We start from the raw sequence: 26,897 nt of genomic DNA on the forward strand, positions 1-26,897 counted from the left end.
CTGAAGCCTAATTTTGCTTATAAAGCCCCACATGGAATAACTGTTTTTAAACCTGCATCAATGAGATTCAAAGTTAAACCATAAAAAGACAAGAAAACACATTTTTGTTTATAATTGACAGTTATAACTGATGAAGTATAAAAGTTTTAGATAAAAGTTATTGAAGTAGTAATAACAATGGCTAACTATGAAATATTGGTTTCAATCCCTAAAAAACTTCCCCTTTTCTGGCTAGTAGGGATGCAGCAAGAGATAATTAAATTGGTTCAACACCTGTGAGGGACTCTTTGTACAGCAAGGCTTTCCCAAATTTGGATGGGTATAGCCAGCCTAGAAAAAAAAAAAAAAAAAGTGGAATTTGTGACAGTATTCTTACCTCAGTCATACTACATGAATTTCTGCCACACTTTCTATTTCTGCACAAATGAATAGTTTAGCATAAGAGAGAAAATATGTACCCCAAATGAATAGGATATGTAATGCAGCTGAGAAGAAAACCTGTGGTCTACTTTTTTTTAATTTATTTTTGTCTGTTGCTGTGCACCTGGAGAAAATCTGTTGTGTAAACACCTTGGTGTGAATACTACACACAGCTTTGGGCCTCCCCATCTCAGCAAGGAGTTAGCAGAACTACAAGTTGTTCAGGGAAGGGCTGCAGGTATTATAAAATGTCTGGCATGGCTACAGAATGAGAAATGACTAAGTAAGCTTTTGTCTGGAAAAGAGACAACGGTGAGGAGGAAAAATATAATGAAAATCTAGTAACTCACAAAGTCCTTTGCAGGAATGAGCAAGCTCCTCTTTCCTCACAGCGGGTGTCATAAGTAACAGATGGAGGATAAAACATAAACTAAAAGGAAAAGCTAAAATTCTGATGTAAAGATGGGAACCTGAGCTAAGAACCACAGTGACACTGGCTAAGTATTTGACTATGTTTAGCCATGCAAAGGAATGTGTTGGATCTGCCTCTTAAATTGTTTGTTTCTATGCAATAGATATAGGACAAATGCATTTTTATTATTTTTATTTTTTAAAGAGTTTTATAAGTGTATTTTCCTAGCAGATTAAACACCTGCTGCAAACACTCCACTTTTCTCTCCACCTACCAGAAAGCATCTGGATGTTTTAGAGCTCCTAATTGCTCTTGGGTGAGAGCAAATCTGAACATGGTGGCAATTGCCCTGTGTCTCTGTGCTGTACACAGTGATCATTTCATGCTCAGCATTGTCCACAGGCAGCCCTTAATGTTTTTAGTGGATTACACTGCAGACCACTACACTGCCTATCCCTGAAACTTCCAAGAGAATTTTCCAAGAGAATTGCTACTTCCAGGCATCTCATTTGTGTTTTGTTTTGTTTTTTCTTTTTTTTCCCCCATTTGTCATTACATCATCTTTGTTTCCCCCATTTGTCATTACATCATCTTAGCACTCAGTTCCCTTCAGTAACATCTATATTAACTGTTCCCCCACGATCCTAATTTACTACTACACGTGGATGTCATCAGTTGATTTACTTTCTCTGAAATCTCTAATGGAAATAATAATTGACATTAGAGTTAATCCTAAACTCTGAAGTACCCCACTAGACAACTTGCTCTGCTGAGATTTATGAAACTGAGTTGATCATTATTCTAGTCAGCTATCAGTTCACATAATGAAAATCAAACCCAATCTCATAAGATATTATTCCACAACCAGATCTAATTGAGTAGAACCTATGGAGTTCTGTAAATAACTCCCTGCTTGTAAACTCATCCAATATTGTAGCATTCACATTATTTACAATACTCCCAGAATAACTATTCTATAGGAATTCATTGACGTGGAGAGATGTACCATCAGGCAAGCTGTAATGCAGCTACAGCCAAACCTTCCTCCCTCCCGGAGGGCAGCAAATACACCCCATGTAATATAATGCAGAAAGGTCTCATGGTTGCAAACTTTCTTCACCCATACTTGAGATTATGGCTGCTCTGGCCCCGATGAGTCAAGCTTATTTTCCAAATACTCCAACTAAACATGCCAAAGTTATTTCAAGAGACAGCAGGCAGTCTGAGTGGGCAGTAACCACTAACTAACTGTGAGAGAATTAAGCAAAAATAGCATAGTTAAATTAAAGCAACTCCCAAACAGATCTAAAGTCAGAAAATGAGAAAATACAATACTTAGAAGCACTGCAAAAGCTATCCAAGTATTCTATAATCAAGGTCCAATATGTACTAGAAACAGAAGCAAGAAGAGAGTAAGCAACTGATGTAGCAAAACCACAGCATAGTGCTGTGTTGTGTGGATTGAAATCCTGCTCCAGAAAATGTTTTCTGAAAGCAAAGCAAGCCTTAATGACAAGGATGTTACAAATCAGCAAAGTAATCACAGCTGTCACCAACCATGATCCAGCACAAACTTCAGTGTCAATATAACGATCAGGAATAGGCTTAGAAAGAAGGGCTTGCATTCATTTTAAGGAACGAACAAAAAATCTGATTCTCATTAATAGTAACCTTTTCATCTGAAGAATTTCCGTGTAAATAATCACACACAGAAAAATTCCTGTATACTTGGAAAGTTTTAGACGCAAAACTGTTGTTGCTTCTGCAATATTGGGAACTTGGTATCATTGGGGACAGATTTCTAAGTACAATCTGAAAAGTGGAATAGTAAAACTTGATGGTTTCTTTCCTCATAAAAGTCAGAAAGAAAAAAAAAATCCCCAATGGCTGCTTCTTTCCTGCACTGGAAAGCACCAGTGTGATTTGGAGAGGAAAAATGATGATTTACTGCTTTGGGGAGGGGGCAGAGAGGACGAGTAGATCACAAAAGCCAGTGTCAAGCGAGGATCAGTAAGCTGCCTGAGGCATGCACGCAGTATGAATTACGAATTGGGGAACATCCAAACTCACCTTCCTCTCGTGAAAATTGATCTCAGCCCCAAGGGGTGGAGAGGGCATTTACAGTAACATACAGCGTTTAGAGCAGCTCTGATTGCTTAGACGGCCCAGTGCCGAGCTCTGGTGAAGTGTATCACCGACAAAATACCCTCCAATGGCCAGAGAAGACACACAAAAAAGGATTGTTTAAACTATGGATCAGTGCCACCAGACTCCAGCCATGCAGAGCTAATAGATCAGCTGCTGCTACCTTGCTTATCCAAACGCTCAGCTGAGGTTACAGTTTCTCACTATTTTCTTTTTTTGAAGATAGTTATCTTATCATAGGAGCCCAGGATTGTCACGCAACATTTACAAAAGTAAAAATGACATGGGTTTGGGGAGAAATGGTTCCAGCTACATCTGGGATAATCAAATTCCCTTTTCCAAATCAAAGCATCATTGTTTTGTTTTACAAGCCCTACATCTAGGCAACCCACAAGTTTCTGAAGTTCTCAGTTGCCCAGTAACAGTTGCATGACTTCATTACTAATGATTTGTTGTAATCCTATCGACAGCCCCCACTGACCTCAATTTCTTCTCTCTTAAAGATTTGTCAGTAAGTGGTCTGAATTCCCTTTCCTAAAACCTGTATCAACAATGCAAAGCATTTTGGATTTTATATATATATTATTTCTACAATACAAAGTCAGCTTCTCTAAGGCATAATTTAAAAACAAACCCCAAAATTAAAAAATAAAATAGAAAAATAAAATTCTGCAGTACATTAATTGGGCAGTTTCAACCTATCTGTCCTCACAGCCTGTTGTATATGTATAAGTGAACATGAAGTCACAAATGACTTTCAGCATGAGAAATTTGGACTAAGAAGAAACGAAAAAGAAGTACATAGAGTTTTTTTCCCTGGCAGCTAGACATAGCCACAGTTCATTCCATCATTCCTACAGTAAGGGTAACTTGGAAAGGCAGTTATTAATGGACTGTCTATGATTGGTGATAATCTTACTGTGAAAACTGAAAGCAGTACTGGAATTATAGACTTTTTTTTTTCCTCCCATGTTAAATATCTCTCTGAAATGGATTCTTAACAAAAGCATTAAATAATCACCATTAAACGCAGGTTATCAGCTTGACACTGTTTTAGTACAAGGCTGGTTTTCATTTATTATTCAGTAAAACACTTTCTCTATACAGAGGAGATTTATTGTAATATTTACATGACAATAAGACTCCTCCTTTCCTACCAGCTTCCCTGAGAGAGCAAAATAAAACTCATAAACTGTGCCTGGCAAAAATTTTGGAAGGGAATGACAATAATCATTTGGTTTTCCTGGTCCATATTGTATTAACTCTCCAAATAACCATGAGATATTCACTTTGTTTCTGACCTGAATTAAACCTTTAGCTAATGCTTTTTATCTGGTTCTGTCACAGATCCTAGTGGTAAATGTAATGGGAACAGAAAAGCTTCAGACATTATTATACTCTGCAATCAAAGCTTTTTACTTTCCCATTTTCTTATTTTCATTAATCAAATTTTCTTGAAACCAAGTGCCTCCTTTTTTTTCCTCTCTTTTTTTTTTTCTTTTTTTTTTTTTTCTTTTTGTGATCGTTTGTCAAATGTTTCTTGCAGTGCAAAAGCCATTAAGCATGAACTGTAACTGTACAAAAGCTTTTAATGAAATTCTAATGCTTAAGACCACAAATTAGGCAGTTGGGTTGAAGAATTGCAATATAAAAGAGAGGTCAGATACAGCTTTATATAACCTGCAGATAAGTGGGAAAGCTGCACTAGGAGAGCAGAAGCGTGGAACATTTACAAATATACACACATAAATATACCCAAGTTGTCAGTTTTCTCACCTGCTCCTTTCAAGATGAGCATCAGTTATAAGCACGTCTCATCAGCCTCCAGTTAAGCTACTGGGAGATGAGCCTGTGCCCAAGACGTTGATGAACTTTCACTAACATCATTTTTTCCTGATATACTCAAGGTCTCATAGTTGATTTCCAAGCCCCATTGTGCTTTCTCCCCTTGGGCTGTGTAGTCTTACTCATCGTAAATAAAGATTTCTCTTTGAACTATAAAGGCAAAATAGATTTTCCACATTTTTAAGTGATGTATCTTTGTTAACCAAACCTAATAAACCCCTTAGTTATTTACCTAACAGCCATTTAAACATGTGGCAAAGACTTTGTAAATTAACTCATGCATGATTATGTGCATGACATGAAAAAACAGTGCGAGTTTTTCCTTTGCAGTTTTAATGTAAATTTACAGTGAACAAACACTACAAAAAAAATGTTGGAAAATAAAACTCTAGAAGCCTAAATGTATTTATCTTACTCTGAAAAGTACCATCAGATATGTCTAAAATATCCAAAGATTGGGAACTTGAGAGGAGACATAACTGACAAAAATAGGTATGGAGTGTTGAAGTTATTTACATATCTCAGATACATTAAATTATGCAAAACAGAAGGAAAGTGCTGAACAGATTGGTAGTAATAAAAAAGCAGAAGCAAAAATATAAGCCAATAGTACACATCAGTCTAGGTAACGATAACAACAAACCCCTTTGTTTCACATAGTCCCACTGAAAGCATTGAGAGTTCATTAATGTAACAGGATCTCAATAAAGCAATATTGCTAAATTTGCATAACCCCAAACCAATAAATTTTCATTAATTTATGAACTGATCAAAAAAATATATTTAAAAAATAATATTTAAAAAATATTTATAAAACTATTAAAATAATATTTTTAATTAATAATAATCCATACAAGACTATCGCATCTTCATTGTAATTACACCTAAACAACATTTCTCTGAGAGCTAGAGAAAAAAATTAAATGTATTAGGAATGCTGCAGGTTACGTTATTGTCTAGCTGGATATCTACTGCTGTTTAGTTGGGCAACAAGATGATTTCTTTTACATTTTACATTTAGGACAATATTTATTGTAATTTGATTTCATTATAACAGGATTTCTATCTGAAGTGGACTTGGTAATGGTTTCACTACTTCAAGATCAATCTAATATTAAATTTTCTGCTTCGGACACTCTGGAAAGGGACCAACAAGAAGACTTCATGAAGACACAGGGGGATTCAATATCCCCAGTTCAGCAAACTGTGAGTAAGATGGCCCAGTTCTGCTCTCTTTCCTCAGAGACACAATCTCAGAATATTTAGTAGCTGCTATGCTAAATTCCATCATACTTAACTGGCAGCAAAGTAAGCACTGAAAGTTTTATTTCTGAAGAATAGAAATCTTATTTAGCGTTCTAAGTTGATTTTAAGCTCCATGGACTATTTCCCATTTGATCTCTAGGAACTAAAAGTAAACAGATATAACACAAAGAAAAGTTTTACTCAATTCTTATTACCTTTAAAAAAATATATTATTACTTTAAAAACAAAACAAGCAATCTAGCTAGATATTGATCCAGTAAAAATGCTACACTTAAAGTAACTTTGTAAATGTAAATTTTATTTACATTTTGTAAATTTTTTTAAAATGTAAAAAATATAACAATAATTAAAAAAATACATCAAGACATTTTGTCCATTCCCTGCCAGTGGAAAATACATTGCAGTACAGAATTCCTTCTGACTCTTTTGGAATCCAGTGATCTCTCTCCTGTTGCCTTTATATTCACCACGTTAACCTTTTATAACAGAAGTACAACTAAGAATGTTGTGCTTTTGCTGCCTTACTCTGACAAATCTATGTAAACCACCCAGTCTCTTATTTTTCATCAAACAGTAAAATAACCAATGTTACATTTCTATAATGAAAGATTCAGGTGGAGAATTGACAGCACTGCTTTTCATATAGCTGTACATAACTACTAAACATAGGCATGCTTTTTTTAATTCTCATTTAACATAAAATATCAACACATGTACTGGAATTATAGAGAAGAGCAAGGAACTAACAGTTAAGAAGTTACAAACTGAGCAAGTTCATGTTGATATAAGCCAGAGGTCAGATTTGCTTTCTGCAGGAATCCCTGATAGAACAAAGTTCCTAAATTAGTATCTCTGACCCACAGACCCATGTGCAGATGAATGAAAAAGCTCTGCCATGTTCCACTCTGCTGACAACATTGGGTTTTATGCTAATTTCCCTTGGGGACTTCTTCAAATCGGGTTCTTCCATGAAGGCATATATTCCTTTACCTCTTCTCCCAAAACATTCTAAGAGCAAGTTGGATTTAGAGAGGGAAAGGGAAAAAGGGACTATCTGATAATCCAACTTCAGGTATATCACAGGATATTATTACATTTTCCCCTTCATTTTCCCCCTGAACAAAATAACCTGCTCTTGACTTAAGCATGTGTTCTCAAAAGGCATCTGAGTTGTTACTCATCCTTGATGTCAGGAAAAATATGCATAATTTCCAAGCTGAATGTGCTCAGCTTCAGGATCCAGACACTAGTCCTCGTTAAGCCTTTCTCTTCTAGATTAAAGAGCCCTTCCGTAGCTATTATTTTCTTTTTGCTAAAGTGCAAAAGGGAAGGGAGGAGATGAGACAGGAAGAAGGTTAAAATGTCTGCCTAGAGCCTGCATGTCTCAGAGAATGAGTGTGGCTATGTTAATGAAAGGAAGTGATGTAACCAGCAGCATATCTGGCAGCTTGTAACACCATCAGAGAATGAGATCAAGCCTATTTGACTAAACTTGTATAGGACAAGATTTGCACTTATCATATTCCTGTCATTTAATCTTTCATCACTTGATCATACATCATCTTTTCTCTGAAACTGTCAGATCAACTAGTCAAAAGTTGCCTAAGACATCCTGTTTTTCCCAGATAGTTGCACAAATTAGAATTCTCAATTCTTTCATTAATTTGCCTTTCAACAGTTTTGGATATCAGGTGACCAGAAAACCTTTTAGACCTTTCAGGGCTTTTCTGTATTTATCACCAATAATATGATTTTTAATGTACTGGAAAAATACTTGTTCATCCTAATCCTAAATAAATGCCAATAATTCTTTGCAGGATAATCCCAGTTATAACTGCCAAGCATATGAGTCGGACAGCAGGACAGAAAGGAAAAGTTCAGAGTCTTCTCACAGCCCCAGCCCTGCTTCTCCAGTCCAGGACCAAATTCATGGGAGATACCCTACAAACCAAGGAATCCACTGTGGCAAGAACAAATTTAAAGTCTCCTTCAGCGCTGAAAAATTCAGGCGGTACAGTTACGAGGAAAGTACTGTAGGAAATTATGACAGGTTTCTCAAGAGCAGCAGAAACCCCTTTCACCCTTACAAGAGGCAGATCAGTGAAGATGTCTTCCAGGAAGCACATCAAGCCCTCCCACCAGAAGGTCCACCTTTCAAAAACGCGAGAAGCATTGACTGTTTTGAGGGTCTACCAGGATCTACGGGCCCTGATGAGTCAGAGTCATTTCCAACTCACATTCCTAACATCTCCTCCGAACAACCATGGTGCAACAGTCTCCAGTACAGCACTCCAGGTCAAGATCACAGTTCACAAGTCATGGTCTGTATCTTTTCTACATTTGTTCTCCTGTTTTCAATGCCAAAATTATGCTTTTGGAATTGTTTTCTTATCTCAATGTAACTACGCAGACATTTGGTCTCTTTTGAAGTCACAAGCTGGAGTTCAGGATAGACATCTACATTTAATTGTCTAATCTCTCTGCTTTACTTGCTTTCCCTACTGAAAAAGTCTTCAGAAAAATGCACAAGGGAAAGGATTTTCCAGTAGACATGAATGTTAAAAATTCAAATCCTCCCTGACAACAGGCTTATATCACTGTCAATCAATTAGCATTCACAAGGAACAAAAGTTCACAAAACTATATATTTCAAGCACAAGGAAACATGCATCTAAGAATGCATATAGACTTGTTACAGCAACTTAGCTGACCTGCACTTTTCTTGGCATAAACAGAAGAGAAGCTCTAAGACATTAATCCTACTTAAAATTAAATACAAGGTCTGTTTGTGGTACGTAGAGTGTAAAGGTATGAGGGGTAGTTCAGATGCTGGATAGAGGCAGTCCAGGGAAGCACAGAGATCCCTGAAGAGCAAGGGAAATCACACTCTAGTTTCTCCACAAGCTATCTTTGCTGGAATGCAAAGTGTAAAGCATATCTTTATAATATAGTGCAGATAAAAAACAATGACTACATCTGCCAAGAGAGTGCCCTTACCAATGGCTCTAAAATGGTTGTGAGACAAAGAATTCAAGCATTACTGAAAGAAAGAGGGGTTAAAAAAATATTAAATGGATTAAGACAGTTTACCAGGGGACAGAGGGATGTTTTCAGATTACATACCTGCAGAATGAAACTATTCAAGCTGAGGAGGAAGTTGATCTAAATCTCTTATTTCCTGGATGAATAATGTATCCTCTAGATCAGATGAGTCTAATGCAAAACCTGTAATCAGTTTATGAAATATATATATATACACACACCATTTTCTTCCCAAATTCCTGAGCTGCAAGATGTAGAGAATGTAAAGCTAGCACCACAGGTGGCCCTACACGAAGCACCTCTGACTACTCAGGAAAAGGCTAGCTACTTCTTAATGTCTCCACTAGTTCAGTTATCATGCAACTTCAAAGCTCTTAAATAGCTTATAAACTGCTGGCAAGTTGATATTTCTGGATAAAATAATCATCTTATGGTCACCAAAATAGCATGGACAATTGTTACTACTGGATGTGGCATTTGCTTGATGCCAGGATATCAGATCAAACCCAGTATGCACCCCTACACTAATCTGTGCCATAAAAGATAATCATTAAAGCCCTGCTTTGAAACAGAAGGTTTAGTGCTATTTGTTCCTTGAAATAAAATGCCCATGTCCCCAGCTCTCAGAAGAGAATTCCTAGCCACATTTGTTAAGTTTGGGAGGCAAACTGAAGCCACTCCCTTGACCCATGGAGAAGGGCACTACGTAATAAACACTACACCACTTACCCTCTTCCTAATCACAAAACTCCTGTGTTAGCTTGAGTTACTGACAGCCTGCAAGATAAAATCAAGGAGTATGGAAAAGAAGGGGAGAGACACGTGCACTCTCAGGAATTAAAAGTGGAGCATGCATTTTGTGTATGTGGGAGAAAAAATAAATCTGCAACTGACATTTTCTGAATTGTTTTTCTGTATGGAATTTGGACGGGGATTTCCTTTATAAAATCAGTAATTATATAAATGCAAGAATGTTTCTTCTTGTACTGCACTAGAGTATAAAGCAGAATCTGTGCAACACTTGCTGTGAACAAATCAAATCCAAAGAAGTAAGAAGCGTAACATATAAATTGATGGGATTATTTTATTTTAAATTGTGGTGATTTTTTTTTTTTCTAATAAGGCCTTCCCTGAATATTTTCTAGCAGGATTCAGACATCAAGCTTAGGACATCCCCACTGGAAGGGCAGCCGGGTTTGTATTGCTATCAGCCTCAAGTGCAGCAGATGTATTGCCCCTCACATCCTTTCCATCAGGTGAGTACAATATGTAGAAATACAGCTTTTTTTTTCCTTGCACTTTTATAGTATAGTACTTATAGTAATAATTCAAAAAGATAGATAAGACAATACCTACTAAATTTGTATTTGTAGGTTAGTTTGTGTTCATATACAGACATTTTGTTTACAACAATGAGATCTCAAGAGAACCATACCTAAGTGCATTTTAAAATGGTCAGTCAGAAAAAAAAAAAATTGTAAAAATGGAACTTAGTACTGCTTATTTATATTTTCACCATTTTGCTGAATAAAATTGGCTTTGAAAGCAGCTAATTCATTGGTATAACCACTTAATGCCACATAACTACTGGCATTTCAGGATCCCAGGGCATTTACTGTGTTCTAACTTCAGAATAAAATATTAAATATGTAACTGCGTACTTATAATTTAGACCCAACATAGAAAAACACTTTTAAGGCAATGATGCTCACTCTCTTTTTGCTTGACGGCACACAAATCTCTTTTGCAATCTTTTGACTGTTACATCATCCCCAGTGAAAGATTATTCAGCTGAAGCATAATTGAGTGCAATGCTGATGATGCATGAGAATGCACGATATGAAGGTTGTTCTTCCGTAATGTAACTATATCATTAATACTACAGATACACAGGAGTAACTGACACAATGCTTTTCTAAATGTGTTTGGAAGTCATTTGAATATGTGTCAGTTCAGATTTTCATAGCAGCATGCATGTAGAATCTTTGTAAAATCATACGTGCATCTCTTAACCTTAAATGTGATGTTAGTACATATTTACAGAAGCTTGTGAGTATGGTCTACTAAGCTTGAAAAATTTGACATACAGGGAGCGTATATATTACAAAAAAATAATTTTCATGACTCTTACATGTCTTAAAATCTGTTTCTTTATATATAAACATAGATGATGTTCCATGCATTGATATTTTCCTCTTTCGTGCTCAAGTAGTGTGCAAAACTTTGTAACTCTATAATGTACAAAAGTTTATTTAAGAAAGATGTTTGGGAAGATAAAAACATGTTTGAAACACCCTATTTAGAAAAAAAAAATGGTTAAGGTGAAATTAAGGTAATGGCTATTTTTCAGAAAGAAAGGTGGAAATAACTACCAGAACTCACATATATATACACCAAACATATATATAAAACTTTTGAATATAAAAGATCACACTTGAGTTAGGACTCCTCAGATCCCACTGACTGATGACTGATACTGTGGAATCAATTGTTCCATCTCATCCAACTTGTTCAAGAAGCATAAAAAATATGACTAGCAGAGCAGTGATGTAAAACCATAGAAAGAAAACAGAACAAAACAAAACAAAAAGATTACTGTGGGATATTTCATTGGGATTGTTAATTCATATGGTGCTGCCAGCCTGAGTCACTGAAATACTAATCATACCATTCATCCCGAGGATTTAGTTCCCAATGAAGAAATATATATATCTGTAAGGTTGTTTTTGACATGATTTTCTTTATGAGAAAATTTAAGTAATAACTGCATACAGATGCTGAATGACTGTAAAGAACAAGAATGGCCAAATGTAGGAATTTATGACCATTGATAAAAGTAAATTACCCATCACAGATAACTTCCTCAGAATTATATTTTTTAGAGTTTTGTAAAACATTGCTAAGGAAGAATGCAATTACTCCATACACCAGTAATGGTATTCCATGTTTTTGAAGCTCTGTGTCTCACGCTTGGAAATCCCCTACCTGTCTACTGAAATTTAAAGGGAGGTGTCTCATTGTTGTAAGACATAAACTCTAAGAGAGAAATAGAGTAAGACTGAGTAACTGTATCAGTCACTGGACAAAGACCTTGGGGGACTTAAGGCCCTTCTGAACATCGGAGTCCAAGCCATCAGGAGGATGGCATGACAAGGCAGCTCAGCAAGCCCTCTCAAATCCTAGAACTATTTCTTCCTGCTCCCTCAGCCTTGGACAGCCTCTCTCCACTAACTGGACCTTGCATTTAAATCAGATTAACAACTCCGGGGCACAGAGGTTCTCTTCAGCTATGTGTTTGTACAACACTTTGCACAAGGGCAGACCAATGTGCACAGGGCATCCAGATAGTGCTGAAGTTCAAATAGTTTCCATATAAAGGGCTTTTTATATTCACTGCTCTTCTTGGGTAACCTTGCAAAGCTCTGGAAGCATACAGAAGCTTGAATAAGTGTGGGGAGGCTAGAGAATAACCTCACTTCTGCCTTTTTCCCTTACTCTGGCTTTCCATTAGCCAGAATTTACCTCCCCCCCCGCAATATTTGGCAAAGGTATCTATCTTTTAAATTCTTATCAGCACCACCATAATTAATTTACTTTTTTTTTTTCTTTTTCTGGTTAGCCTAGGACTTCATAGAAGTCATAAAAGGTAATAACAAAAATCAAACCAGAATAAAAAGAAAGGTGATGTTACGCTACCATCCTAATTTACAAATTGATTGATTTGACTATTACCGTTTTAGAGGAAATGGGTCCCAGATGAAGGATTAACTTGCCACAAAAGCTCTGCTGCAATTATAAACCAGCTCCCCGCTGGGACTGCAGCACAGACGTTATGAATGTGCCACAGCACCGTACATCTCACAGGCAGTATAAATGTCATTTTTGTGTACATTTTAGCTCCAGTTACCTTGTTAATTCATTTGAATATTTTTAATTCCTTTACTCATTCTGAAATGAGCACCCTCCCCCTGTCACTGCCATTTTGACACTCTTACTGCCCATGGGGGTTAAGCACATCCAAAAAGCTTGAAATGATACAGCTGAAACATCCTCTGGGAGCAAGACACAACAAGCACTACACCAGAGGAAAGTCCTCCATCCACCTGCAGGTTGGCACTGGGACAGATCTCTCACAAGCAGCAGGTTTCTGTTAGGCTTTCCAGTATTTGTGCTTCCTTGTGTTACTATAGTAAAAGCACAGCACCATATTGTACCACTCAGAGAGGAAAAATGAGGGGTATAGCTGCCAAAAGTCCTAACAGGCAGAATTGCCGTCCATGTGCCGTAATCAGATCGTAGGAAATGAACAGTGATGTAAGAGTGAGAAGAAATGGAATAATATATTTTGCATGAAGCAGCTCCACTATTAATACTTTACATTTCAAATGAGAATGGAACAGAGCGATTTAAATCAGGAGGGAGTGAAGCTCAGGAGAACGGGCCCCCTAGCCTAGAGTGAAGGATGTTCAAACTGTGCCTCTCTTTTCATTAGAGGGATGAGAGAGGTGGATTTCTTCATTAATTTTGTCCAAATGATAAAATGGCCTCACCTTCCCTTTGCTGGACACAACACGAATGGTGACTCAGATGAAAAATTACTTCTTATTGACCTGAAAGAAATAGCAGACACTCACTGAAGTCACCTACCCACCCACCATAAAACACTGACACCTTTCATGCCAGTTGTGCGACTGTAAAACCAGCTCAAGCCTGTCATACCAGACCATTCCCCAGCCTCTGTTCCCTCAAAAAGGAGTAATGAATCCCATAAAACAGAAATAATCCTTAAAACGCCCAGATCTTGTTTTGGTGACAACATCACAACCAGCCCCATCTTAGTGGCCTTTCCTTTCAAAGAGCCACTGAAACTAATAAAATCAGAATTATTGCATGAATTGTCCGGTTTTTTACTCCAGTGAAAAATCTGCACACAACGCAACAAAGCAGGCAGCACCGAGCTGCACGTGGTAATTAGGTTGTAGCTGCTCTGGAGCCTGCACTTCTGCCCAGTATTTAGCTTAACGTGGCAGGACATGATTAATTCTGAATGTCTCATTTCTTTCACCCTCTTCACCGTAGCAAACAAATTAACGCATTCGGTAAGTTTTTCCACATTCCATTTCAGGCAGTTGAATATTTAAAAAGATAAAAGCAAGCAGGCAAAAAAAAATATATCAATAAAATAAAATAAAATAAAATAAATAAAATTACTGAGAAACTGAAATAAATTATTCAGAATCCAGAATAAAGAAAAACTATGAACATTTTGTAAGCATGTGGTAACCTCACAAGCTTTTTAAGGGGATGAAGACCAAGAGCAACAGAAGCTGTTGGTCTGAAGATAGGAATGGCTGTAAGAAACTAAGGATACGTAGAAACTAATTACCAATAAAATATTCCTGACAACTCTGGAAAGCTACATTACAGTCTTTCAGAGGAACCATAAAAAAAAATCATGACACAGGACTTCTAGAGGTGAGCAGCAAAACACCAGAGCATGGCTCAGCAACCTTTGAGTACTAGCGAAGGCACGCAAGCAGATTTTTAATAGCGTGTGACATGATTCCTAATTTTGGCCGTGCCCTAGCCCTGGCATCTGGAAAGATTCATCTGTAAGAGGCAGAAATTCCTCTCACTCCGAGTTCAGTGGGAGCCTTTCCCTCAGCGAGAGCCAACTGATGGTATCTGCCCTTAGCGGGGCAGTGCTTCTTTGTTCTTGAAAGTTGCTTGCCAGCAAGTTTAAACTGTAATTGGGAAAATAAAAATACGTGACCAGCTGCGGCGATGGAAAACTGAGAGCAAACCTGCAGAAACTCTGATGCAATCAGGACTATCTATATGGAATATCTGCCCCATTCTACCTATTTTTTGAATTGCACATATTTCTATCATAGCAATTGTATATAGGCCAGCCATTGCTTTAGTATGTCTTGAGAGCTGGACATGCTTAGAGATCTCTAGAAGAGACAGCTTTGCATTCTGCTGCTCGTCCCTAGGGATGGGGTGAGGGTAGCATAAACACTATCTCCTTTTAGGTGCCCTGTTCATTCTCTTTAGGTTTCTGACATAGAAAGCAGAGAAAAATAAAGTGCTTGAGGTGGTGGTTAACAGGACTTAAGGCCTCTTGGAGAAGCCTGTTTCTTGTTGTTGATTATGAAGGGATCCTACACAGAGCAGCCTCACAGCCTCAGCACAAGTCAGGCAACACGAAAACCCGTCTGGGCTCCCGGAGGCAGGGAAGGAAGAAATGTCTCATAAGCCACTCTCCTGACCCAGGGAATGACATTACTAACTTATTCCATAATACATTCATTTTAATACATATTCTGATGCCCTTCGTGAACAAAAGCTTTTGTTGTTGTTTGGTGTTTGTTTTTGTTGGTTTTTTTTTACTGTCTTGCCTGATAGTAGCAAACAGAATGGATGCTTTGGGAGGCTTTTCTCTTGGGAGCAGATTTCATACACTGGATTTTGGCCTTGATTATCCCTCTCCAGCTAAGAAAACAGCACAGAAACAAACAAGGCTCAGGCAAAACTTTTCTGCTGCTTCTTACTCTTTCAGTTGCTTTACTTAGGTTTATTTTTCTATGATGCACATTGTTCAAAGTAGCTTGTTCTGTCCTTTTTATTTGTATAAATAAAATTACAACATTAATTTATTTGTCCACATAGTGCAATGTTTTGGGGGAGACTGAGCAGGTTAAGATACTTCAACTAGAATAGGGATAGCTGAGGGGGGACATGCTTTAGATCTAAAAAAATTATGCATTATCTGGAAACAATAGGTAGGGTGCAATGACTCCCATTCTTCACAAGAACTCAGAAGCATAACAGGCAATAATAAAAGCAAGTACTTTTTCTACACACTTCAACACAGAACACACTTGAACAGAGTCTGGTAGCAGCCAGCATCCCAGGCAGTTTCTTTTCATACACACCATTTCTTCCACTTCTTAAGCATTAACTAATAACTTTAATGTTTTTCAATATCATGCTAGAAAGACTTTAGGTCTGCCGTTGCAAAACAGCTATTAAATGTAGGTGGAGGACAAGATCCTCAGAATTACAGTTGAATGTTGTTATTAATAAAGAAATATATTGAGAACTTGTTGCTAAGCCAAGTGACATCTCTTTTCTTGTATCATCAGTATCCCTCTGGAGGCAGCTATCCCGTGACCTACATTACTTCTTCACACTACCCATACCAAAGAATTGCTCCTCAAAGCAGTCAAGAATCCCAGCAGCCTCTATTTCCCAAACCCATCTACTCCTACAGGTAATAAAATATTTTTTCAAGTCCTAGTGTTACAGGAAATATACTGTTTACCCGTGGCATATTTCCAGCATAATTTGCAACAACATGCTTACTCCTATTTGTCTTGTTCCCAGTGTGCTCTGTCCTGTTTGCATGAATCACAAGATGTTCCAGACTCTGGGGCCAAAGCAGAGGGAAATGAAATGCTGTAAAGCATGTGAACAGTCTTGATCACCCACAGAAAAGCTAGACATTTCTCTAATATAAAATCTTAGGTGTTGTGAATTTCATCAGCGCAAAACTAATCATGCTTAGCTTTAATACAGGTCCTGGAAAAGACACCTATTTTTTCCCCATTTTCTAGGGTAAGGAAATGCCTGGAAAACATATCAGATACGCTAGTTACCACGTAGGTTTAGCCCCCAAATGGCAGACTAGTGAAGTAGATTAGACAAATGTTAATTATACCGTCTGTCATTGTCAGTCTGATACTGTGTGCCCTGTATCAATTTAAGCATTTAAGCACAACCATAAAAAAAAAAAAATGCACACTGCCAGGATTTAAAGGTTGTTGTCTTGATTCCACTTCCTAATACTTTATTTGAAACTCAGGTTGGACCTTCTACCTCGACAATTAACTCTAAAAGTTATGCAACGTAAGGAGATTGCTTGTAAACAGCTAAGTGGAAACTTTAAGCATCATCCCTATTCATGCTGTGACAGTGAAAGCCACAGTAATTACAAGCACTGAAAAACATTGCCTTTCTTTCTGCTTCTGAACAGGCAAGCAGAACAGGTTTAAATACTTTTCTTTCTCTCCCTAAAGCATCCTGATCTTCATGGCACTCAAGAACAGCAAGACAGGGAGTTTGCCAGTCAGTGAGATTTACAATTTCATGACAGAACACTTTCCTTACTTTAAGGTGAGTTCTGCATTTACAGGGGGGAAGAAAAATCTCTCGCTCACTCTCACTGTCTGTAAGCTTCCCTGGTATCAGAGGGATAATGGTGGGGATAAAAGATAGGAAAAAACTATTTCTTGCTAGATGAATATCAAAACAACTATACACCTCTATGATCATAACCTACCCAGCATTTTATTCTATGCCTAGGCAGAATATACATAGTATGTGGTAATATCTAACACAAAAGGATACTGAGAACCATCCCAGCTTTGAGCTTACGTAGATAACAAGTGGCCATTCCTCACTAACAACTCATAAAAAGGATAAATAATTTCAAAAACAACATCCATCCCTTCCTCTCAGATCTCAAATACAGGCAGAACTGGTCTTGTGGCTTCCTCTGCCATTAATAGCACCTCCGGACTCACGTGGAAGCAGAGGTTCAAGGTTATCTTGCTCTGTTCTGGAACTGGGATATCCATCTTAGGCAACTTCATCACTTGTACACACCGTACAAAGAAAACTATAATGTGCGATAAATGGTACTAAGCTCATAATTACACTGTGATGCTGGTGAAGGTATGGGTGTATGGTTTGCACCAGGTGCTATTGAAATTTAAATCCGTGCTCTAAGAGAAAATGGCTTCTTGCACATGGAAGGTGAGTGGAAAGAGATGAGTCAGCGCACGATCCCAGAGCAGAAGGATTACAGTTACATTTCTAAAAGAGCTATAATTGAATTGTCAGCTGCTGCTCAACACAGAGCTTTATTCTTGCCGATTCTCCAGAAACACCTCCTAAGAGTCCAGACCAAGTGACCTACAATTGTGAGCAAAACCCAAAACTAAAAATTAACCAACGTGAGTCTGTCTGGTTTCCTATTTCAAATAAACATGCAGCAATTCAAATGGATTTAATGCAACTACAGAAAGGCAATTCTAACATTTGTATCAAGAAAAGAGTACGAAGAATAATCTGATACAATTTTGCAATGGTTTTGGATCCTAACTGAGGATAAAGAATGCCTTCAAAACAAATAAAAGCAAACATGTCGGTAATCAGAGAACAAGAAAACACATTATCATGATGGATGAACTGTTAGGTTTCATTACCCTTCTGTACTCCCAGAACCCCAGCTTTCCTCCTGAAGGAATCACTAGCTACCCTATTATTTATAACAAGCAAGAAAAGGGAACAGAAAAAGAGAGCCCTACCATCCTAATTCAAGAAATATCCCACGACAACTCCACTAGTTACAATCCATGGAATAAATCTGAAGCACTCAATTTTATTTTATTTTTTAAGTCACAGGAACACAAATGATTTTTAGGCTAAACACACATTATCATCAATACTTAATTTTGTGTAAGTGGGGAAGGGAAGATGGGTAGAATGGCGCATGGCAAGAGAAAGATTTTTATTTCAGCCCTAAAATATTAATTCCGTTTTCCACGCATTTACCACTAGTTGCAGGAAATACTAATACCACAGAGGAAAATAAATTGAGAATTGTGAAAAAGGTCCTGGGCCACCACATCGTGAAACTGGTATTTTGCAGAACTATGTTTCTTAGCATACAGCACAAATTATACAATCTAAAGCAAAGTAGCACATTCTTATCTGATTACTTTTTTTCTAGAAAGAACATAAATAAGTTTCAGGCACACAGGTGGTAATACTAAAAATAAGTTTTGGAGGCATAACAGCATAGCCACATTTATTCATCAGACCAAACTGCAATTAATTCTCCTTTGTCTTACAATACATCTGATTAATAAAATAAATCAGCTTGCAAAGCAAATGCTGCTGCTGCCAATGTGCACAGAGTATACCCAAGACTGTAACTCTACCGGGTGTCATCTTCCTGGTCCTGAAGTTAAGGGCATTGTGAAACGGTAGAAATATTCAGGAGACGTGCATCCTTTCCTCAACTACACATTGTGTGCAAGCATTGTATATTGTTTATATGGGGATACTTCCAAATATCACATATAGAGGTACATGTTCACCTGTCTGTGTGTATACATATGCTCACTTGTTCCTTACTTTTCCTACAGCTTTAAATAACTGTTTTATGGCTAATCTAAACCTTGCTCTTCTTAATTATCAAAACCTGCCTGTTCCACTGGAAGCGTTCTTTTGCAGATCCTCATGTATTTTTCTTAAATCATTTAAAAGTCAATGAGAATGAGGTTAGTGCCTTCACAGGCACTGTAGGAAAAGAATGGTGCAGGGGTTATTACTGGAACATCCAGTATTTTGCAACAGTATTATTTTTGCATTTTACTTACAAATACAGACAAATGACTGAATAGTTTCATCCCAAACATCCTTAAAATAAGCACAGAAAATATGTTTATAAGGACTAAGCCCAATCTACTTCTGGTCTTTACAACAGCCCATGGAATTACCAGTATATGGCAAAAGCTAACATTCTCTATCCTCCCTTTTTTGGGGAAAGTTCAGAAAGATGAAGTAATGTAAAAATCAGCAAGGGACATTTTGTTGCTTATACTATAACTCACCAAATAGCAGGATTCAATGGGGGAGGGGAAGCAATTTAAGTAGGAGAGAAACAGAGTACAAGTGTACATCGAATCTTGCTGGGAGACATTAGATGATACAAGCCTAGTCAAATTAACTTGTATTCGCTGCCGCAGCAAATTTAGTTTCTATGATGCAACAATCTCATTTCTAGTTGAAACAGAACAATCCAACTCCTACGTCCTTAAAAAAAAAAAAAAATCTACACAGCTGAAGTTGAATTACTCTTTGATGTACCTCTCCCTTCTCTTGAGACCTAGATTTAAAGAGAAAGGGTTTTGCAAGATCACTGAACTCTTTAAACTTCAAGAGGCGGTCAGGATCAATGGGTCTGCACAATAATATTTTTTTGCTTGTCATCCTTTTTTTTCTTTGTAGTGATTAGTGAGTCTAACACAAAGCTTTAATCTTGTTAATTGGAGTTATTGCCAGTGGTCCAAGAGGTTAGGGAGGTCTGTGGTCGGACAGACGTACAGCAGCAAGTATTCTCTTGCACTGTCAAATTCCTTCTTCCCTACTACTCGGAATGCAACAACGGCAAAAACAAGCTATAGGAAGGGATCCCAACTGTACGAGAGCAACTTCAGAAGCCAGAGCTCAGTTCATTAAGAGAGAATCAAACGTTAACTTAAAAAAAAAAACAAACTGGTGGCGGAGCAGTAACAGGAGCACGCTGCTGGAGCGTTCCTTCAGGGCCCGGCTAGGTAAACAGCTATTTTTCTCTGCTCAGCAATACCACATTTAATGCAAGAACCTGTTCAACTCTTGGCACTAGTCTCTAGAATAAATCCGTATACTTTTTGCTTTTACATTTCTAAAACTACCTCACAATTTACACCCCCACACATTCTGAAAAGCTCTGAGAAACACACGCCACTCCCGTCTTCTCTGGGGCTTAGCAGAAACACTAATTATCCCGTCTAGATACAGAGGGATCCGTAGCCTCACACACATCAAGAAACATGAATATTCCTTCAGGTTAGTTCATTCAGTACCTAAGTGCACATTTTACCTAGAAAGTTTTACTTACTTTTGGAACTGGCAGAAAACAGCTTGAATATGACCTGCAAGGGAGAAACACTGATGAGCATCTTTGGTGTTACCCTGTGGCAGAAGTGTTGGTTTTGGTATTTTTGTTGGTTTGTTTTTAAAAATAGAAATGCAGGTCGTCTCGCCTATGGGACTGGCTAACAAAATAGTAAAATGCTGACATCAGGTGGGCCAAAAGGAACTGTGCTGTTATGAAAGGAAAATACTTTCTGCTTTAGTTAACATCATGTTTTCAACTTTCACAACCGATCAATACTTTTAATGAAGAAAGCATTATACTTGACCCTCAGATTCCTCAGTTGGGCTATTAACTCTTTATTCCATGAGACAGACCTTCACAACAAGCTAGGAAAGACCACGTTTTACTTTTATAAATACATATAAAAAATTATGACGTATTTTGCATCTATGAATAAGGACCAATAGTGAGTATCACTTAGGCAACTTCACATGCCTTTGAGAGTTTTTAAACATCTTTTAATTCATATGACACACAGGTAAGGTAGACTGTTTTTTTTTCTTTTTTGAAAAGAATTATCCAAAATTGGTTATAAAAAACAGAAAAAGAAAAAAAGCCTCATATACACCTGTACTGAAGATCATTCTTTGTAATCTAATGAGCTCTAAAGTCATTCTCACTTGAGATTTCCTCTCTCACCTCTGCAAATGTCATTTGACCAACACAGGAAAACTAATTTAAAATAAAATAAAACAAAATCCTGATCTTACAATGACAGGGAAAGAAGTCTAGCTGAACCAGCAGTTGCAGCTGTTACAATGGAGCTGGGCTTCTCAGATTGATGATTCCTACCATTATGTGGCAAGTCATTTTTCCTGCTCCCTTTTTCTTTATGCAGCAGCAGCAATGAGCTAAGGCAGTCCTGCTCACATGTGCAACCAACAGCATTGTACAGCGCCTACCAAAAGAAAAGCAAGGAAGTGACACATCAGGAATTTGCTGTAGGAATCTTTAGATACAAATCAGCACACTAATTTACAAAGCCTAAACACGATGGGCAGTATCTTTTGGCTGAATGACTAAGTAAACAGAAAGGAGTTAAATCAAACAAACAAAGCTCCATAAAAACTTATACGCAATAAAATATTATAGTGCCATTTCTTCAAGATCAATTTTAACAGGTATTTTCCACCAGAATCCAAGCATGACCTTTTTCTGAGTGTTTCCCTCATATTCTCTTCAGCAATATTATTTTCAGTTCTTTTACAAGCAATAAGAAAAAAAGTAAAAATCAAAAACAAATGGAAAAAAAAAATGTAAGCCAATTTACTTAATGACCAAGAGTCTCAAACTTTAAAGTTAGATCAAGAGAAATCATTTTAAAATGTTATCTTATTGAAAATAGAGGAAAAAAAAAAAAAAAAAAAAAAAAAACACATTTAAAAGTACATCAACAGATAATTATGAGACAAAACTATTTCTAAAATCTATCATATATGTAAAGTCTATCTCCATATAAAACTGAGAAAAAAGGAGGAAGACTTTTTGGCCCTAAGTTGTCTTCTTTTTTCCATTCTTGCAATTGAAGGCAAAACTGCCCTCAGAGTAAGGAGGGAATTTTGTTTACACCTCATTAATTAGCAAACACCTAAATAAGAATGGAGAAATAATTTGAATGAGGCTTATATGTACTGTACAGTTTAAAGAGCCTTCCAGCTTTAACTACTGAGTTAAAAATAAATGTAAAGCAAAAAGATCCAGTGATCAGATGTAGAAACCTGTATCTCAACTGTAGGGCTTGCAATTATACCATTTGGTGATATAATTAGCTAGCATACAACGTTACACCTACAGCAGCAGGCTAAAATTCTTTCAAAGTCTGCCTGGACACTTAATTTGAGTTCAAGTAGCATGTAATCCCTCAATTATGTGTTTGAAATTTTTCCACCTGTTCCAAAACAGATTTAGAAGACAGATTTCCTGTTACTTCACAGTTCTAGAATATAGTTCCTTAAACTCTTAATTCCTGTGATTTGCAAATTCACTCTTAAAATTCCAGCAGCCCCTCTGAAAAGGCCAACCTTCTTGCTTAGATCGATTACTCTTTTACCAGATTCCTCCCTTCCTGCACAACGTGACTCTAACATTTCTTGTGGCTTCCTTCTAACAAACAAACTTTGTATTGTGGAAAGTAAAATCTAATCAGCATTTCTTATAGTCTCAACCGTCAAAATGGAGGAATATATTTGGGATTTTTTTTTTCCTTGAAATTCCATTCTTAGATTGGATTTGTTTTTCCAGACAGCTCCAGATGGCTGGAAGAATTCTGTGCGCCACAACTTATCTTTGAACAAATGCTTTGAGAAAGTTGAAAACAAGACAGGCAATTCTTCTCGGAAAGGCTGTTTGTGGGCTCTGAATCCAGCCAAAATTGATAAGATGCAGGAGGAGCTTCAGAAATGGAAGAGGAAAGACCCAGTTGCTGTAAGGAAGAGTATGGCAAAGCCAGGTCAGTAATGTATTAGCGTGTTAGTTCTCCAATAGGGGTCCCCAGAACTTTTCCCTGCAATATGCACCAAGCTGTATAACGGAATTTACACATAATTTAGGAAAATATTTAAGAATTTTTCCATAACTTACATTTTAAAAAGCAGAATTAAATAAGACCTGGTTTTGCAGGAGTACTTCTAAATAGGCCCCAAAAGCACAACTTTATCACTACAATGAGAAAAAAATTCTCTCTTCATCCTGAAGTTTAGTGAGATGTCAAAAAACGCTGCAATAATTACTACAGAATAAAAATTGAAACTAATTGATAAATATGCAATCTTTAAACAGGGAAATACAATCTACTAAATACGCACATAGCACTGACAATTTAGAAAAGCATTTCAGGCTTTTGGCGTTCTCATTGCAAGGCTTGCACTTTTGTTTGCCATTCCACTCATCCATGTCCCGCGGAATACTGAAATTCCAGCTGTGAACCGTGAAGATGAAGGCTGTGCTAGAAATTAAGTTGTGGATTTTCCTCCCCCCCCCTTGTTTTGCAGAAGAGCTTGACACGCTGATAGGCGACAAGAGCGAAAAGCTGAGGTCTTCTATCATGTCCTGCAGCCCAACCGCTGTTGGGAGCGCATCCCTTTCCCGGCAGATGGCAGTCCAACCCCACTCCTTAGGCGAGCCCTCTCTTTCCTCCGGTGTACCACCACCTCTCCATCCCATCCACACGCCTGGAGCCCTGCACGTCAAAAACCCAGTACCCAGCCTGCTGGGAGGGCAGCAAACCGCCTGCTACACCTCACCACCGGGCTTCCCTCCCATGTCGAGCACGCTCATGCAGCAGACGCACGAGCACCAGCCGCTCTTTCCTTCTGGAGAGGCTCCCAACGAAGCCAGAAGCCAGCCTGGCATCAGCCAGGACTCCCCGCTGCCGGCACAGACACCCCCAGCGTGTGGCATGAAGGTGCTGGCGGAGCAGAGCGCGGCCAGGACGGTGCATGACCCGCTCCTGCAAGAAGGGGACCTCAGCACCGACATCGATGCTCTCAACCCGTCCCTCACCGACTTCGACCTCCAAGGTGGGCATCCAAGGTACTCCCACGGCCTAGGCTCGGCCTTTGCACGTCACAGCCCGCCCCGTACAATTCCATCTTCCCCCTTCCTTTTTTAAATGCATCCCACATTAACGCAAACACTAGCAAAAAAAAGATGTACTTGTCTTTTTGAACTCCTTATGCACACCACAAGCACCACCTCACTAGGTTACGTTATTCTGTGCAATATGGGATTTTGTGTTACGTCTTCAAAAAGTTTCCCAAGACAGCTACAGATTTACATCCAGGGTTTACAAAAAAACAACTCTTCTTACTCTTGTCAAAGATATTATATATTGCAATACATTTGGAATCTTCTTCATCAATATTGATTCAAAGCCTTCCCATATCTTGCTAAAAAGAGTGCTATACTCCCTCACAGGCTTCCCAGGCACCCACATGATCTATGCACTGAATAATTATGTTTTCTGAGGTGTTCTTAAATACTTAATCGTGCAATGCTGACACCAAAATTCCCAGTATTAAATAACTGAATTGTCTTGAATAGATAGGATTTTGTACATAGTTTTCCATGCAAGAAAAATAATCAAAAATACCAAGTTTACACATATACATATAAACAAACAAAATAAAAATTATGGCCTCCAAATGAGCAGCTCTTGCAGCATCAAAAAGCACGCAAGGTTTGCCTTCCTGCACAGACAAACAGTGTTACACAAAGCAGCCTAAAAGACAGGGCAAAAGATGCAATTTTAATAATCCACAGCACTCAGCAAATGCAATTACCTTGCCATTGTACAGTCACAAATATTCCGCAATCCTGCCATGCCCAGATTGCTTTACCAGGATTAACAATGCAATTTTTTTGAATCCTTTGCCACTTCCTCTTTCAGGCAGCCAGGTCTTACGTTCCATTCATTTCTCTTAATCTCTGCCCACTTTATTCAGTTTAACACGCTTGTTTGTAGTGTGAGTATTCCTCATGCTTCACTAACATGATATGATTCCATCTTCCCTCTGTACTTGCCTTTTCCTTAAGTTATTTACCTTTATCTAAGCTTTTTTTTTTTTTTTTTTCCCTTTCTTTCTTTCTTTCTTTCTTTCCCAAATTACCAAACTCAAATCAAAGGTTCTAGAACTTGCTCACTGGGAGGAAAATCATTACACACACGCACAAAATCAAGCTTTTTCAAGCAAAAAAGTTTTATCCCACTTGATAGCCTGCAGAAGACAGGCATAACCTTGGAGCAGCAGTATCCCTGCCAGCACCCCCCAAAAAAACCTTCAGAGAGGGACATGGGAAATGCAGCCCTCCTGCAGCACCTTCTTTGGTGCTGTCACTGAGACAGGCATGTTCAATGGAAAGTCAGAACATATTTTGGTATAATTCAGGGGAAAAAAAAATGAATATTTCAGATCTTTTGATTCCTCAGGTCACTTGCATGTCCAGTAACTTAGTCTGCAACCCAGAGAAAGCTGTGCTATAAGCATATGAGAAGCCCAGCAGTATTATTTGCAGATTTATCTTCAGTAGTTTACAAGGATTACAGAGGTGACTTCCCCTTTCTTGGTGCTTTTTTCAACTAGAAGTTATACTTCAGTAAGGATGTATTTGCAACAGAACCTTGCCAATTATCAACAGAAATAATTTTCTTAAATTAACACTGCTTTCTCCAAGATTTAAATTTATAATGGAGACAAATAATAACTCACTAAACCATCTTTCCCCTTTCTCAATCACAAGTGATTAAAAGTACACACACATACAGCACAGACAACTGCATAATTGCTGATTTCTCACGTGAAACCATGTTTCAAAAAGGCATGCGTAAAGAAAGTTGAACCGATCCTTTTTGTTTTGTCACAGGAAATCTTTGGGAGGAGCTGAAAGATGACAGTCTAGCCGTGGATCCCCTAGTTCTCATTTCATCATCCCCATCGTCTTCCCAGTGTTTCCCTTCTCACTGCCAGATGGAGAACGGCGGCAGCAGCAACATCAACATGCAAAATGGAACTCCGCACAGCAACTTGCCTGACCTACAGCTCACTACCCTTTACTCTGCCTTCATGGAGTTGGATACAGTGTCTCCTGCCTACCTAAGTAATTCTGGATCCAAACCTATAGCACTGATGTGAACCACACGCCTAGTTATAATTATTTTTGTCCAGATGCAGCCCTAACCATCACACACACACAGTTTATGTCAGCTACAAGTGCTGAAATCATGGCCATCGGAATAAGAGTGATCTTACCAGAACTCACCTGCAGGATATGTAGCTTTACTTTAATAACTTCTACAAACAGATACTAAAAAATATATATATAAAAAAAAATAAATTAAAAAATGGAAAAGAACTATTTAAAGATAATGTTGTTAACCGCTGTATTGGTCAACATCATTTTATCAAGCCACTCATCTTCTGCATCCTCCTGAAACAAGTGACTATAAGAAGAAAACTCATGATTTTCAGATATTTTTATGAAAGCTGCTTGCAAATG

General features: G+C 37.9%; 1 protein-coding gene across 1 annotated transcript; it reads left to right on the forward strand.

Moving 5' to 3' along the window:
• The first annotated feature begins 5,905 nt into the window (after positions 1-5,905).
• On the forward strand, positions 5,906-26,641 carry FOXN1 (forkhead box N1). Its single transcript, XM_032201018.1, has 8 exons — positions 5,906-6,028; positions 7,906-8,409; positions 10,276-10,386; positions 16,279-16,406; positions 17,212-17,308; positions 23,145-23,352; positions 23,894-24,421; positions 26,265-26,641. The coding sequence occupies exons 1-8, from the start codon at positions 5,906-5,908 to the stop codon at positions 26,531-26,533; spliced, it is 1,968 nt and encodes a 655-aa protein (XP_032056909.1). The 3' UTR covers positions 26,534-26,641.
• The last annotated feature ends 256 nt before the right edge of the window (positions 26,642-26,897 follow it).

Source organism: Aythya fuligula, chromosome 20, assembly GCF_009819795.1.
Source record: "Aythya fuligula isolate bAytFul2 chromosome 20, bAytFul2.pri, whole genome shotgun sequence".
Taxonomy (NCBI): domain Eukaryota; kingdom Metazoa; phylum Chordata; class Aves; order Anseriformes; family Anatidae; genus Aythya; species Aythya fuligula.